General features: G+C 41.6%; 1 protein-coding gene across 2 annotated transcripts in view; it reads right to left on the bottom strand.

The window, feature by feature from the left end:
- Window positions 1-961: 961 nt before the first annotated feature.
- The window catches only part of LOC308089786 (uncharacterized protein), a 52,303-nt gene continuing 37,745 nt past the window's right edge, over window positions 962-15,519 (bottom strand). For both annotated transcript variants that reach the window (XM_080434707.1, XM_080434708.1), the window contains exons 10-13: window positions 13,538-13,635; window positions 12,620-12,851; window positions 10,986-11,303; window positions 962-6,974 (exon numbers count right to left, since the gene is read on the bottom strand). In XM_080434707.1, coding sequence (XP_080290833.1) covers window positions 5,319-6,974; window positions 10,986-11,303; window positions 12,620-12,851; window positions 13,538-13,635 — 2,304 coding nt within the window. In that variant the 3' untranslated portion in view covers window positions 962-5,318. The remainder of the gene's footprint in view (window positions 6,975-10,985; window positions 11,304-12,619; window positions 12,852-13,537; window positions 13,636-15,519) is intronic.

The raw sequence follows: 15,519 nt of genomic DNA, 5'->3' as shown, positions 1-15,519 counted from the left end.
GTTTATTATGCCAGTAAAGGCCATTTGAACTGAAAGAGAGAGAGAGACAGAGAGACAGATTGACTCTATGCAGGCAATCCCCTACTTATTAGGAGAGAAAGCCGAATGTTCAAGGTTGGCAGCAAAATATGTAGCAGCCTGCCACAAAATGAGGGACAATGGGTCAACACATACAAACAAGATAAGGAAAAACCTAAACAAAAATACTATTATTTGTTCTTATTCTGAATATGAATAATATTTTTTGTATCATACTGTATGCCATTAAGGCTTTGGCAATATAAGAATGCTTGTCATGCCAATAAAGCATATTTGAATTGAATTGAGAGGGAGAGAGATGGATATGAAATTGAACATTTTGCATGGTCAAACTAGGTGATACTTTGCTCTAATGGGCCTTTGGCTCCATCTAGTGGACGTGTTGAGAATTTCCAGAAAACTGAGCATTTCTTTTTTTTTTTTTAAAGATTTTTTGGGGGGCTTTTTATTCCTTTTATTTTAGAGAGGGATAGGGAAAGTAGGCTGACAGGAAATGGGGAGAGAGATGGGGGGTGACACGCAGCAAAGGTCGTCGGGATCGGGAGTAGAACCCGCGACACGCTGTCGGGCTGGCATCGCAACCAAGGGTGCCTGGACCGTCACGCTACGGCCCAGGCCAAAACTGAGCATTCTGAGAATGGGTAACATGGATTGCAGGGCCATGGTACCGGACCAGACACTGAACTAGTGTCCTGCCAAACAGATTAACACATTGAATTCATATGTTGTTCTTTTTTTAGGCAAGTTAGGCACTTTAATTTGAAGTACTTTTAACAAACAGTGCCATTGATGACTGCATGGCAAAAGATGTGTGCAAAAACACTGGGAGTAGAACAGACGTGTTTGTCAACATGCATAACAGTAATGAAAAAAATGTAAACATTTAATATTACACTTGAAATCAATAACAAAACAAATGAGATTAAACCTATGCGACCTTTAATAAACTAAAACTTAAATATCAGAGAAGTAGACAAAAAAAACTATAAAACTAAAAAGAGTGATTTATCATGTCTATTTGTAGACACAGAACCCTCGGTAGCTTTGATGTTAACTTGACAGAGGGACATGAGGAGGAGCGAACAGGTGTTGAGCGCCTGAACAACAACGGCTCTTATATTCACTCAACCACATGTGCCCTTGAGCCAAGCACTGAAGTGTTCGATCTGTCCCAGCGGAGCTATTCAAGCATTTAACAGTATAGAAGACTGTGCACGTACTGGGAGGCGTCCACGCTGTGTGTGTGTGTGTGTGTGTGTGTGTGTGTGTGTGTGTGTGTGTGTGTGTGACCATATAAACCTGCGTGGTCCTCTTAAATAGCAGGTACGCACATCTACATCACTTCCTGTGCGAGATTCAGTTTCTCGTCAGTTTCTCATCAAAAGAAAAAAAAAGACAAGAAAAACAATTTAACTAATATAGGCTAGCAAAAAAACAAAGAACAGTGTAGAAAGACAACTCCTAATGTTTTCTTGAAATAAAACTGTCAAGTCTGAATTGAGTTTAAAATCAAGTTCTTAATTTTCCAAGTCTTGCCAAGTGTGATACATTTGTTTTGCCAACGGTTACAGTACAGAATAAGCTTTGGTTCTTCGGACAACAACAATGATCTACCTCCATCGCTACAGAATAGAACTAACCTTTTAACCACCTAAAAAAGAGATGTTACTCAAGTTGACCGGGGTCCCCCAGGGCTCTGTACTAGGTCCGCTAGTATTTCCCTCTAAACCAAATCTCTTCGGCTGAAAGTATAGCCGATCTACAAGCTTTTTACAGTGAGCTTGTAGATCTGCTATTTTTGCCTAATGTTCGTCGCCCCCAGAATGGGGGACGCTTAAGGTTTCACGTGGTTGACCCCCAACCAACCCCCACATGCATTCATTCATTCCAGAAAGAATATTACATACAAAAAGTCTCTGAATACCGAGATCAAAAAAATACAACATAAAATGGATTATGGCCACAATCAAATAATTCAGAAAATAATAGCAATGATGATAGGAATAATACGACAGTACATAACCATAATAATACAACTAAAGTCTACCTAAAATGACGTAAATCAGAAGTTAAACATGAGTCAGAGGTTTGATATAAATAGGGAGAGAGAGGAAATTGCGACAGCCAGATTCAGTAGTGTGCAAACCGATGCCGTCGGGTGGAAACCTTGTATTTCCAAAACCGTTCCTTTATCATAAAAAAAAAAGAAGTGAAAATAGCCCATCTACAAGCTCGCAATGCGACGCACTGTGACCTTGTAGATCGGCTATTTTCACTACTTTTGTGTGACACTCGTATGATGAAGCAGGGTATTCATTTACGAGAAAATAAATAAAACGTATAAAGTTGAAAAATGGAGATGGGGGTTTCGGCCCGACAGCAACGAAATCCAGCCAACGTTGATAAGACACAAAATAAAAAACAGACAATGGAGGAAAAGCTAAATGACACATTTCAAGGTTGTGGGTTGTAATGAAAAATAGAAATTTTGAGTCCCCTTGAATTTGTTTTTCTACACAAGGCAAACGATAGATAAACTAAATCCTGTATTGGCACTTAATCTCTACCCTACCTAAAAAAAAAGAAAAGAAAGTATGTTGTGTGAAGTGAAACTGAAATACAATAATGCCTTTCCAAAGTGACTTTGTTCGTTTCTCCAAAACGTGTTGAATGGCTCACCATTAGAGAGCAATTTCATTGAATTTATATTCATTTTACACTTTAACCGCAGGCATCCTTATTTGTGGGCATGTCATTATAGGCAAATGTGCAAAGGTTTTAGAAAATAGCTCACAATACATTGCATTGTAGAACTGCTTTTTTTGCTATTCAAATAATATATCAAATATGGCTTAAGTGGTTCATCAATTACTCTGTTCAAACCTCATCCAAATACTAGAGTGGCTGAAATGTTCAGTTGGAACTACTTACAGTACTTAAGTGTTATATTTACTTAATGTCTTTATAAGTGTTACATTATACTTAATGTCTTGCTGGGGGTTTACACGTAAATATGACATTGTGTCCCTTCAAACCATTATGCCGTTTGGTTGCCTGCAAATGTACAGACCTACGAAGCATTTAATTCCAAATAGTTTTCTAGTGATGTGTTTTTGAAGACTAAAGTCTCAGTTATACTTGGTTGCTCAGTAAATAGCAGATCTACAAGCTCACGGTGAGCTTGTAGATCTTCTATTTATGGCATTAACCTGGCATTAACCTGGTGTCGCACCATGGCTTCTCAAATAACCTATAGGTTGCAATAATTTAAAAAAAAGCTCTGTAGCAAACAAAGGCTTATGATATTCAAACATTTTGTTCCAACACCACAATCTCCATAAATCAACAAAATCATTAAAACATTTCTTTAGCCACATTATACAAATACATTTTTTAAGCACACAATGGCTTTCAAAATTAACCGTTGAGATATTAACAGGTGTCATTTTATGTTGCAGAACAAAAGATGAAATACTTAAAAGAGTAGTTCACCCAAGAAATTACTTATTTTATATCAATTACACACCCCATGAAGCCTTGAATCCATGGAGATTTTTTAGTTTTTGTCGCATTCCTAAGGCAATAATTTGATGACCGGCAGAAAGATGCTAATGTCTCCGGTAGGAGACTCAAAGTTGACACTTTTGAGTCTCCTACCGGAGCCTCCGCCGATCATCAAATTATTGGCTTAGGAATGCGACAAAAACTAAAAAATATCCATGAATTCAAGTCTCCATGGGGTGAGAAAAAAAGTCATTTTTGGGGGTGAACTATCCCTTTAAGTTTATGTCAACCACAGAACTTATTTTAAGCACAAATTTAAAACCCCATATGTGAACCAAACACTCACTAACGTTTTTTTTTACTGTAGGCCTGGAGAGTGTCACACTATCGAAGACAAAACTTACAATCTTGAGAGGGGTAAAACAAGAGACTTGAAAACTTTAAATTGCCAGGGTACCTCTGAACATTTGTCTTCTATTTATTAATGTCACAAAAGGTATCTCTCTTCTGACATTGCATTGTTTAAAAAGCCTCTGGACTTCTGGGGGAACTAGTCGGGGAAGCGGTCAGCTCACGGCAGGCGTTAAGGCACATGTGTGTTTAAGAGGAGCACATTTATAAATTCTCGGGTACAGCGAGCGACGCTTCGTGTCACACGACGCAAAGCTCCACCAGCTTTAGCAAAAAAAAGACCCAACGTGCTCTGTACTCCCAAAAACGATCTATTTTACAACAGCTAAATATTCATTATATATATATATTTATATATATAACACTTTGTAGAAAATAACAGCATTCCCCTAAAAGTACATAGTAGGCCGAACAGTTTTCTTTTTGTTTAAACGAGCTAGAAAAAGTTAACATATATATATATACTGTAGATTAAACAAGTTTATCTTGATGCATAGCATCATCTATTTAGATGTAATATCCATTCTTAAAAATTCTATAACTCGGTTCCATTCAGTATTTCATTGTTATATAAACATAACATTTGATAGTGTTGTGAAAAGGAACCAGTCGATGAAAATAGTCTCAAACGATGTCAACATTCTGTGTGTTTTCTGAAACAGATCGCACTATAAACAGTAATATCTAGTGTTAATTTAACTCTGAAGAGTGTACAAATGGAACCAAATTGACCCGTAGTCTGAAGAATGTACAAATGGAACCAAATGGACCCGTACGGGTCCATTTGGTTCCATTTGTACACTCTTCAGAGTTAAATAAACACAGTATTATTACTGTGTGGACAGACATGAACAGAGGCAGAATCATACAGTACAGAGAGATGGAGAGAGAGAAAGAGAGAGAGAGAGAGAGAGACAGGGATTGTCATGTCTGCTGAGGACAAACACTTCCTCCACTGGAGGGTAATGGCAGCCGTGAATCCAAAAATACCTAATAGTTCAAAAACAAAAAAAAGTGGAAAAATAATAATAATCCCAACTCCCGTGCTGTTCTCTGTCTCCAGCTTTGTGGCTTAAAAACAGCCCGACTGAACCGGTACAAAATGTTTGTTTCCATCCAAAAAACGTTGGGCTCATCACGGCCCAAAAGGTTTTTCCCAAAACCAAACACCATCCCCAAGGTTACCCTGAAAATACCTGGGCTAATAGTTACCTAATGACTCTGCTAATGATAGTTATCTTTGAGCGCTTATGATCCCAAGACCCAATCCCGTTTTAAGTCAGAGTTCCAGTGGGATCACACCGTAGTGTTTTTAGTCGGTAGGGGTACATGTAAGGTGAATGGCAAAAACCGCCACATTCTGTTCAGCTTTGCTGGGTCAAGGCTAAGGCAGTGGGTTGAGGAACGACCGCGTTGGGCAGCCCGTTGGTCAGAGCCTCCACGTTGCACTCCATTTTCTCGTCACCGAGGGGCAGTTCCTCCTGCTCCTCGCCGAAATCTCCGTTTTGGTCCATGGCTTCGCAAGGCTCAGCAATCTCCTCTTTTATTTCCCTCGCATCCTCCTTCTCCTCGTCCTCTCCGTCTTCCCTTTCCGTGTTGAGGTCCTCGGCTTTGAGGGTCTCCACTCGGACTGGGACGGCTTCCGCTTTGCCCCCCGAGAGCGAGGGTTCTGCCGCCTCGCTCCTCTCGGCGGTCGTGGCGCGGGGTTCCGCCTTTACCGCCGCCTCGTTCTGGTCGTTCTTCACCTCCGTGGTCTTGGTCTCGGCCCTCAGGGAGCCGGCATCGGATGCGGCCGGCGGCGGCAGCAGCATCAGAGGAAGAGGATGAGGAAGGAGGAGAGAGGGTTTCTCCTCCACTTTGACCTTGAAGGGCGGAAGGCCCAGGAGGAAGGCTCGCAGCCTGACCGGGGAGCTGAGGTCGGCCGGCTCCTCCTGTTGGCTCTTAATCGCTACACCTCCTCCGACCGATCTCCCAGAGGTGGAGCTCGACCTGCTTCCCAGGCTCAAGTCCTGGGCCTCGGCCTGCTCCGAGGAGGGGCAGACCCTGGGCTTCTTGGCCGAGGGCTGCAGGGGATCGCGATCCCCTTCGTCCGTCGACGTCGGATCCACGTCGTCGCCGCCGTCGTCGTCCGAGCACGTCCGCTTAACGGGCGGCGAGCGCATGCTGAGGTTGAGGGGAGCGGCCTGCTCGGGGGGCGGAGTGACGGGGGAGCAGGGGAGGACGGGGGAACAGGGGAGGACGGGGGAGCAGGAGATGACGGGGGAGCAGGGGAGGACGGCGGCCATCGGCGCCGATGCCGGCGGTGGCGGCTTCAGGTCCTGGGACAGAACCTCGGAGAGACGGCGGGTGAAGGACTGCAGCTGCGTGGAGCCCATCCTCGTCCGCATCAGCTGCCGCACGTGGACGCTGCAGTCCAGGTCCAGGGGAAGCACGCGGAGGGGCGGCAGCGGAGGACGGCTCTTCCCCTCCCGAAGGCTTCCCCGCTGGGACGCCTCGTCCTCGCTGCAACCCGAGCAGTGCTGGTGGTGCTGGTGAGGATGGGACTGGGACTGGTCCCCACCGGGAAGAGGAGCGTCTCCCAGGCCTCCCCCGGCCTTGGTCTGCAGAGGGTGGTGGTGGTGTTGGTGGAGGTGCAGGATGGGGGCAGGCGGGCGCAGGGTGGGATTCTGCGGCGTCAAAGCGCCGGGGTTCTCCGGAGGAGGTCTGTGGAGGCCCAGTCGGGTCCTGAAGACGTCCAGGGGACACATGCCTTTGGTGGGGCTGAAGCTTCCTCCCAGGGACCCCCCTGCTGCCGGGTGCCTCGGCAGGGGAGACGGAGAGGCCTGCGGGGCGGGGGGTGGCTGCTGCTTCAGAGAGTCCCCGTTGTTCTCCTGAGGCTGGGGCTCCTTCCCCGGTTTGGGCTGGAACGGGAGGAGAGGGGCTGACATGGGGGACAGCTCTGGGGTGAGGGGCATGTTGGCGAGGTTGAGGTTGATGCCGGCGTAAACCACATGGGTCTGGGGACAGGAGATCTGGGGCACCTGCAAGAAGAACAACCAGGTGTGAGTGTTAGAGGAGGAATCAAGGAGGACAACCAGGTGTGAGTGTTAGGAGGAGGAATCAAGGAGAACAACCAGGTGTGAGTGTTAGAAGGAGGAATCAAGGAGAACAACCAGGTGCGAGTGTTAGGAGGAATCAAGGAGAGGTCAAGAGGTGGGTGTTGGATCCCAGGAGGTATAGGTACCCAAAGCCATATCATAAGCTCCTTACCATAACACACACACACACACACACACACACACACACACACACACACACACACGGCTACTAAGTTGTTTTGATATTTCATTGCTTAGTGAACATTCAGCATGATCACAGGTTTAAAAATGTATTTAAAAAAACACTCCATTACTTGAGCACAAAAAAACTAAACTAAAAACTTTTTTAATTAACTAAACTGCCAAAATAGACCAAAATCTAAATTGTGCAATTCTCTTAGCTGAAATCGTGAGATATATCTCAGAATACACCTAAGAAACCAAACAAATGGTTAAGTCAAGAGAGTAGATCTATTGCATTTAAATCCACTTCTCTGTGCACTATTCTTAATGTTAACTGCAACTCATGGGCAGCTTGTACGGATAAGAATTTCACCAACTCCTTTACCTGTGAACTTGTGATGTGGTAAATAAAGTGAGGCTGAAGTCAACCACACCAAACCTGTGCCTAACTATAACTCACAGTGCTGAACTGCAGGTGTGGGTGGTGGCTGCAGTTACACCTGACCCGCGTCAAGCTAATTGGACTCTGATCTGGGTGTGGTAAGTGGCGACATACCTGCTGCGCATCAGTGGTGTAAAGTAACTAAGTACATTTACTCAAGTACTTAATTTGGAGGTATTTTTACTTTACTAGAGTATTTCCAATTTTCAGTACTTTTAATTCTACTTCACTACATCTCAGGGGCAAATGTTGTGCTTTTACTCCACTACAATTATTTAAAATATTATTACAAAACATACATTAACCACTTCAGCCCTGTATACATTTCGGCCATTTGAAAATTGCCGATCTACAAGCTCACAATGCGCATTGTGAGCTTGTATATTTGCTACTTTCCAACGGATTTTTAGACATTTTATACATTTGAAAATGTGTGAAATGGCCGGGAAATACTGCATAATGAGTACTTTTACGTTTGTACTTTAAGTGTATTTTTGATACCAATACTTTTGTACTTTTACTTGAGTTACTTTTGCTCTCGTGTCTTATTTCCTTCTGTCTAACTGAAATATGATTACAACTAAAGGCATGGCAAGCTATTTGTTACTTGAAAATAAATAACTTTGTAATCTAAGACTTGGTTGCCGTCTGCACTAACATTGAGCCAACCGTAACGCAGGTTAAAAGATTAAAACAACTGGGGGGACCCCTAGAGGTGCTTGAGGAGGGTTACAGCGGGTCCCCAGAAAATGAGGAAGGAGTTTAAACATGTGAGCCAAAACCAGGAGAAGTTGAGAAACATCCTAAACAGTCATTATAACTGTGGACTCATTCTGCAACAAATGAGCAATTTCCAGGAAAACTGTAGGATCATCCTGGCCACAAGCAACTCACAGAGGATATGCATAACCTCAGCCCTCTTCGTGAGATAGAAGACTCCCATCTGATTGTATTTAAGTTAACGACAATAAACTCAACCCAATATATCACATCATCTACCGACAGCTTGGGTTAGTCGGTTTGTCTCTGCAAGCTTTGGTAAAGACAAATAAACTGTTCTTATGTTATGATGAGCAACCTTTCCCCTAAAATCGATGAATTCTCAGTGTTCCTTCTTTTGCCGTGTTTTACACATGCATTACGTGTGTGCTAACTGCTGGACACATTTTTGTGGGTCGCGAGTAAACATCCATTTTTTGTTTCCTACATTTTGTTTTATTATTTCAAAGGATTTTCAAAAACAACACCAAAATTCTAAAAATTTCATTAATTAAATACCAAAAGAAATCTGTCATTTTTTCAAAAGAATTTGCGACGCGTTGTGAGCTTGTCGGCTACTTTCAGCATGCAACCAAGTGTAAAATCAGCCATTACGACGCCATCAAGGCACCGCCAAAATAAATTTTAGTCGACTAAATCAAATGTAGATTTTGTCGACTATAATCTGATGATATTTAGTCGACTAAAAGCAGACTAGCAGTAAAACATTTCAGATGACTAAAATATGACAAACTAAATGGAATTTTATTCAAAAGACTATGACTATATCTAAATTTTCTGTCAAAGTCAACACTACTCACAAAGAGGGCTGTCAATAGAAGAATAGCCACTTAAGAGGTTCTGGATGCCCTCTGAGTCACTTGCGGCCCCGGGTTCAACCAAGCAGGAGTGTCAAGTTTCACAGCGACTGTACAGTTCAAGTCTTTCACATTCCTACAGAGGGTCATGAACCATATATTCTGGACCCCATGAGGGGTCAGCGCATATAGTACTGTAACACTGCCACATATGTGATACATATGGAGCCACTGTTTATAAGGTCAGCTTGAAAATGATGAAAGGCCTTTCCTCCTCTGATAAGGAGATTTTACTGTAGCGCACAGCGCAGCCATCTTACACAACACCAGCATGGGCCTCCGTCATTGTTAAGAAAGTCATCTGGAACAGCTTTTACTCCCGATTGAAAACTAAAATGCAATCTCTTGCAATGAGGACATTTTAAAGGTCAATATTGATATATTGGGCCCTATCTTATGCCTTATCCCCAATCTTCTTAAGTATTTTTAACACTTGGAAAAACATCTTATAATCGCGAAAATAGACGATCTGCATCTACGCGTTGTGAACTTGTAGATCGTCTATTTTCACTGTTTGAAAATGTGTTTAACTATTTTTAAATATTTTTCAAAGTATTAAAATATGCCTAAGAAGATTAGGGATAAGGCATAAGGCGCTTTACAAGATAGTTCAATATATCAATATTGACCCTTAAAATGTCCTCATTGCACACAAGATAGGGCCCATTTTCTTTTAGTCTATTGTCCTTTTAGAATTTTAACAAACAATGAAAATGATACAATATATTAATTTTTATAGCTATAGTGCCTAGTAGTGTGGACGGCTCAATAATCTTGCCATCTGTCAGTCTTTTTGTTGTTCATGTGAGGCCAACTTTCCTTCTATCAACCACTCCAGGCTTTTTCCATCCCCTCATTAAAAGGTAGGCAAGTGATTTTCTTTGGTTAAAGTATTAAATAGCTTGTATATGCTGATAGTACTCATTGCTGTATAGAGTGTTTGTTCAGTAACAGGAGTCTCCATGTCTCTCCAGCTATTTATTAAACAGAAAATGCATTTTCAGGTCGGGATACCGATAGAGAACTCATACAGGATACAGATTAAACAAGTGAAATTGGAACTGATGGCACAAAGAAATGAGCAGACACAATTGGAACTGTAACATCATTAAAAAATGGAAGCTGATAAATGGGTACTCTTTCCTCATTTGCCACCCACCTGAAAATGTATTTTCTGTTTATTAAAGAGCTGGAGAGACAGGGAGACGTCTGTTACTGAACTACTTCACTTTTTAATCAAAAGCCTTTTTGTTTTAACCAAAAGATATCACTTAGCCTACCTTTAAGCACATTACATTAGTAAATGTACTTCCTACTGTCCACCAATAAGCAGTGGTGGAAAAAGCACTCAAATGTTTTACTTAAGTAAAAGTATCAATACTGCAATGTAGAAGTACTCTGTTACAAGTAAAAGTCCGGAATTAAAAATGTACTTGAGTAAAAGTATTGGTATCAAAATGTACTTAAAGTACCAAAAGTAAAAGCACAAAAAAAAAATAGCAGATCTTGCCTAGGTATAAAATAGGGCTAAAGTGGTTAATGTATGTTTTATAATGTAACAATTTATATCTGCAAAGTAACTAGTTTTCAAATAATTGTCACGGAGTATATGTACAATATTTGCCTCAATAGATGTCGTGGAGTAGAAGTTCGAGGGGAGGAGATAATGATTTTTAACTCTTTGGTCGTTACCTTGAGCTGCTTGACGTTCACAAGAAGAGGCAGCTGTTGCTGGCGTGCGGCCAGGAGGGGCGGGACCAGGAGCTGTTGCTGGCGTGCAGCCAGGAGGGGCGGGGCCAGCAGCTGTTGCTGGCGTCCGGCCAGGAGGGGCGGGGCCAGCAGCAGCAGGTTCTGACTGGCTGGCGGCCCTGACACCACCACCTTGGCCTTGGCGTGCTGCTGGGCGACCAGCTTGGCCTGGGCGATGAGCGTGGCCTTGTTCCTGCGCCCGGGCGGTCGCCCGCGCCCCCTCTTCACCACCACCACGGGACCGTCTGGACTCACCCCACCCTGGAACACAACACATTGATTGATTGATTGATTGATTGATTGATTGAATGTAACGTTGAAAGGTTTTTGTTATTTTCTGTCACAGAGCATCCTGCTGGGTGTATTTTTATACAAATATTTGCTTTTATTTACTAGACAAAAGTCCAAGCGCAATTCCCCAGCACTGGTTCTCAACCAGTGGTCCGGGGACCACCAGTGGTCTTTGAGGGGGTTCCAGGTGGTCCCCAGCGAAATGATGGAGAGTTGGTAACCAAATGGACCCTTATAGATCTTTAACTCTTGAGAGTGTAAAATGAAACCAAATGGACCCGTAAGGGTCCCGCAACGCTCTCAAGAGTTAAATTGTTGTTAAACATCTGCATTACTTAATTAAATAATTGTTATTTTGATCAACGTTTGCCGGTCATCTCTCCTATGGTACCAACATCAATACAGCATGGACTTGTGTGTTAACAAAATATTCTAAGTCTTGTGGGTCTGAGAGTCTAAATATCATCAAATGGTGGTCGGTGGCTCAAATGCTGAATAAATAATGGACCTCGATATGAAAAGGGTTGAAAACCACTGGTCTACAGTAAAAATGTGCATCCTGTTTTTTTACTTCTTTATTCTCTTCCCACCAGGGGGTGCCAGACTGACTGCCTGCTGAAAAGCTTAAATCATGCACATGCAATGTTGAAGTACAGTAGTGCTATTGTTTTGCACTGATAATGTAAAGCAGCCACACACACACACACACACACACACACACCTTGTTTTAACAGATAAGCACTGAGTGGTGGACAGTAACAAAGTACATTTACTTGAGTACTGTCCTTTAGTAAATTTTGTTATCTTGTACTAAACGTGATAATTTGTTTTTGTTGTCTTTTTTGAAGCCGACTATCATTCACAAAAATAGTGAAAAAAGCTGATATACAAGTTCACATCGCCTTGTTATGTTCATGCATTGTGAACTTGTATTTCAGATCTTTCCACAATTTTTTGGAAAGATTTATCACATTTGGGGGGGGACGATGTCTACATTTCAATAAAGCAATGCATTGATATTCAAAATAAAATGTACTCATTAAAGCCAAGTAGGCCTACCCCAGTACTTTAACTCAAGTAACTCAAAACCTTCCATAACCTGAAACTTTCCACAACCTGCGAATTTCTGTGATGGCTTTTTGTTTACTTTTCCATTATAGCCTACCTGGAGAAATCATAAAAATAAAACTATGCTGCCCTACGAAGCTGATCTACAAGCTTACATTCGCACATAGTGGGATGTAATGGCATATCTTCCTACATTAAGCATCCTTGCTGATACGTACCATGATAGGAGGAAGAGTAGGAGGAGGAAGAGAAGGAGAAGGAAAAAGGGGAGTAGTGGCAGCAGGAAGAGGAGGAGTTAAACTCTTCTCTCTGGCTTTGATGCGAGGCTTTCGGCCCCTGGCCATGGGCTTCCTTCCCCGCACCACTCTGGTCCTGGGAACCGCTAGGGATTCTGGGACTTTGAGTTCCGGCCCTCCCGCTTCAAGGTGCTTTTCGTAGGGCAGCATCAGCCTTGAGAGGTGAACGCACACACACCAATGTTATTATAGTTAACGAAAACTAACAAAACAAGTAAGACGCAGCTCGAAAATAACATAGCAAGAAGAAATCAAAAACTGTCCTCAAACTAAGGCGTTTTCAACTTGCCATCCGGCCTGAAATATGCAAAATCATTTTCGTTAACTGCACTAAATAAAAACTATAATAATAATTTAAAAAAAGATAATTAACTGAAACTGTATTGTGTGTTTACAAAACTAACGTCTTTGTTTTTCTCGTTGATTGTAACTGAATATATATATTTTTAAATGGTATCTTTTGTTGACTTTTTATTACACAATACTTACTTTGACCTTTTTGAATCCTGCACCTGACAAATAACCTAAAGTATCAAAAAAAACTAAAACTAACACAACAACTATTAAAAACTAAACTAAAATTAAGCGTTAACTAATAAAAACTAACAAACCCGCTCTAAAAACGAATTCAAATTAACTGAATTAGAAAGAAAAAATTCAAGACGAACTAAAACAAAAAATCCAAAACTATTACAACCTTGACGCACACACATGCAGTCTAATTCTGATACACTGGACTTTGCAACAATATAAAGTACAGATTCTACAGTTTGAATGGATGCGAGTGAGTGAGTGTCTGTGTGTGCGTGCGTGCGTGCGTGCGTGCGTGCGTGTGCGTACCTCTCGTAGTGTCTCCTGGTGCAAGTAGCAGCACTGGTGCTGCCCGCACATCCACCCAACTCATTATACACCACCTTCCACAGACGGTCTGACGTCACCTACACACACACACACAGACAGACAGTTCATTATGTGTTGTACAGATGGGTGATATCTTCTTTTTATTTATTACTATTTTCACCATATACAGCATATTTAGATATTTTAACAACTGTTCGTTAAATAGCTGATCTTCAAGCAAATAGCAGACAAGCTACAAGCTCACAACGGTGAAGGCGTCCTGTGACACTTTGCAGATCAGCTTGTAGATTGACTATGGTATCATGATAGTCATTGGTTCATTGGTTCCCAAGGCTACTTACTTACTATACTGCTACTTTTTTCCTTCTCTTCTACACTGTAATTGCACGTTATTTTTTACTTCTTTTGTTTCATGCATCCTAATGTCATTGTATAATTGTGTTTCCTTTGCTTGACATTGAATTGCCTTGTTGTTGAAATGTGCTATATATAACGTGCAAGGCAAATGAAATTGCTATAGTGTGTTGGTAAAATTGCAAATAAAATTGCCTTGCCTACATAGACGCTCCAATTAAAATGTCGCCTTTAACACATGTGGAGGTTCACCCTGACTGGCTGAATAATTTATGTCTGATAAATCTATATGACAAATTACATATTATTTGGTATGTATGTATGAATAATTGATTCACATTTAGACTGAATTAATTCATTTGGACCGAATTACTGTAAATACATGCAAAATGAAGACAGATGCATGCATCTAGTTTCATTATTTTAACCTTTATGGATTTCTTTTATGGATGAACTTTATAGATTTCTTCATAAACCCTGCATCATCATCATGTGTGTCTAACGGGAGTTCTCAGCCTGAGTGTATATTGGACAAAACACTGCGACTGAGTCCCCTGGTTACCATGGTAACCGCTGACTGCAGCAGTCCTTCCCCCCCACACACACGCAGAAAATGTGAAATGTCATTTCACCTCGACCCGCTTTATTTTTTGGACGGAAATTGTGTTGTGGACGGTGGTAGAAAGTAACTAAGTACATTTACTCAAGTACTGTACTTAAGAGAGGGTAAGTGATTTTCTTTGGTTAAAATACGTGTTAAATAGCTCTATATTCTGATAGTACTCATTGCTAGAGTGTTTGTTCAGTAACAGGAGTCTCCATGTCTCTCCAGCTCTTTATTAAACAGAAAATGCATTTTCAGGTTAGGGATACCAATTTGACCCAATCAGGAGAGAGAACAGGACACAGCATAAACAAGTGAAATTGGAAGAGATAACACAAAGATACGAGCAGGCAAAATTGGAACTGGAACACTATAAAATTGAAGCTGATAAATAAGTACTCTCTCCTGATTGGCTGAAGAGTGACCACCCACCTGAAAATGCATGTTCTGCTCATTAACCCATTGAGACCTGAAGTCGATTCTACATGTCTCCTAAATCCCAACAGTTTTCTGAAAAACGTATGTTTCTATATCAGTGGTTCTCAACATTTTTCATGTCAAGGACCCCCAAAATGATATGTATTTGGCCGCGGACCCCCATCAAAATATTTAGTTCCAGGGACCCCCAGAAGCAAAGAATAGAGTTAAAAATGTTCGCTTTAAAAATATTTATATTCAAATATTTTCACACATTTTCACGATTTTTCAAAAATAGCAGATCTACAAGCTCGTAGCGCGGCACTCGGTGCCGCGCTATGAGCTTGTATATCTGCTATTTTTGAATAGCCCAAAGTGTAACATAATGCTTTTTTAGCTCAAATCTAAAAATGACACAGTTCCAGGTCTTAATGGGTTAAAGAGCCGGAGAGACTCCTGTTGTCTGAACAAACACTCTATAGCAATGATTACCATCAGAATATAGATAATATATAAACTTTTTGTTATAACCAAAACATATCACTTACCCTACCTTTAAGTAACATTTTTTAGGTACTTTTATCAT

Source organism: Gymnoscopelus braueri (assembly GCF_963280865.1).
Source record: "Gymnoscopelus braueri genome assembly, chromosome: 8".
In the NCBI taxonomy this organism is placed as follows: Eukaryota; Metazoa; Chordata; class Actinopteri; order Myctophiformes; family Myctophidae; genus Gymnoscopelus; species Gymnoscopelus braueri.
The sequence above is the reverse complement of the archived record's forward strand: the minus strand, read 5'-3'. Positions and strand labels throughout refer to the sequence as shown.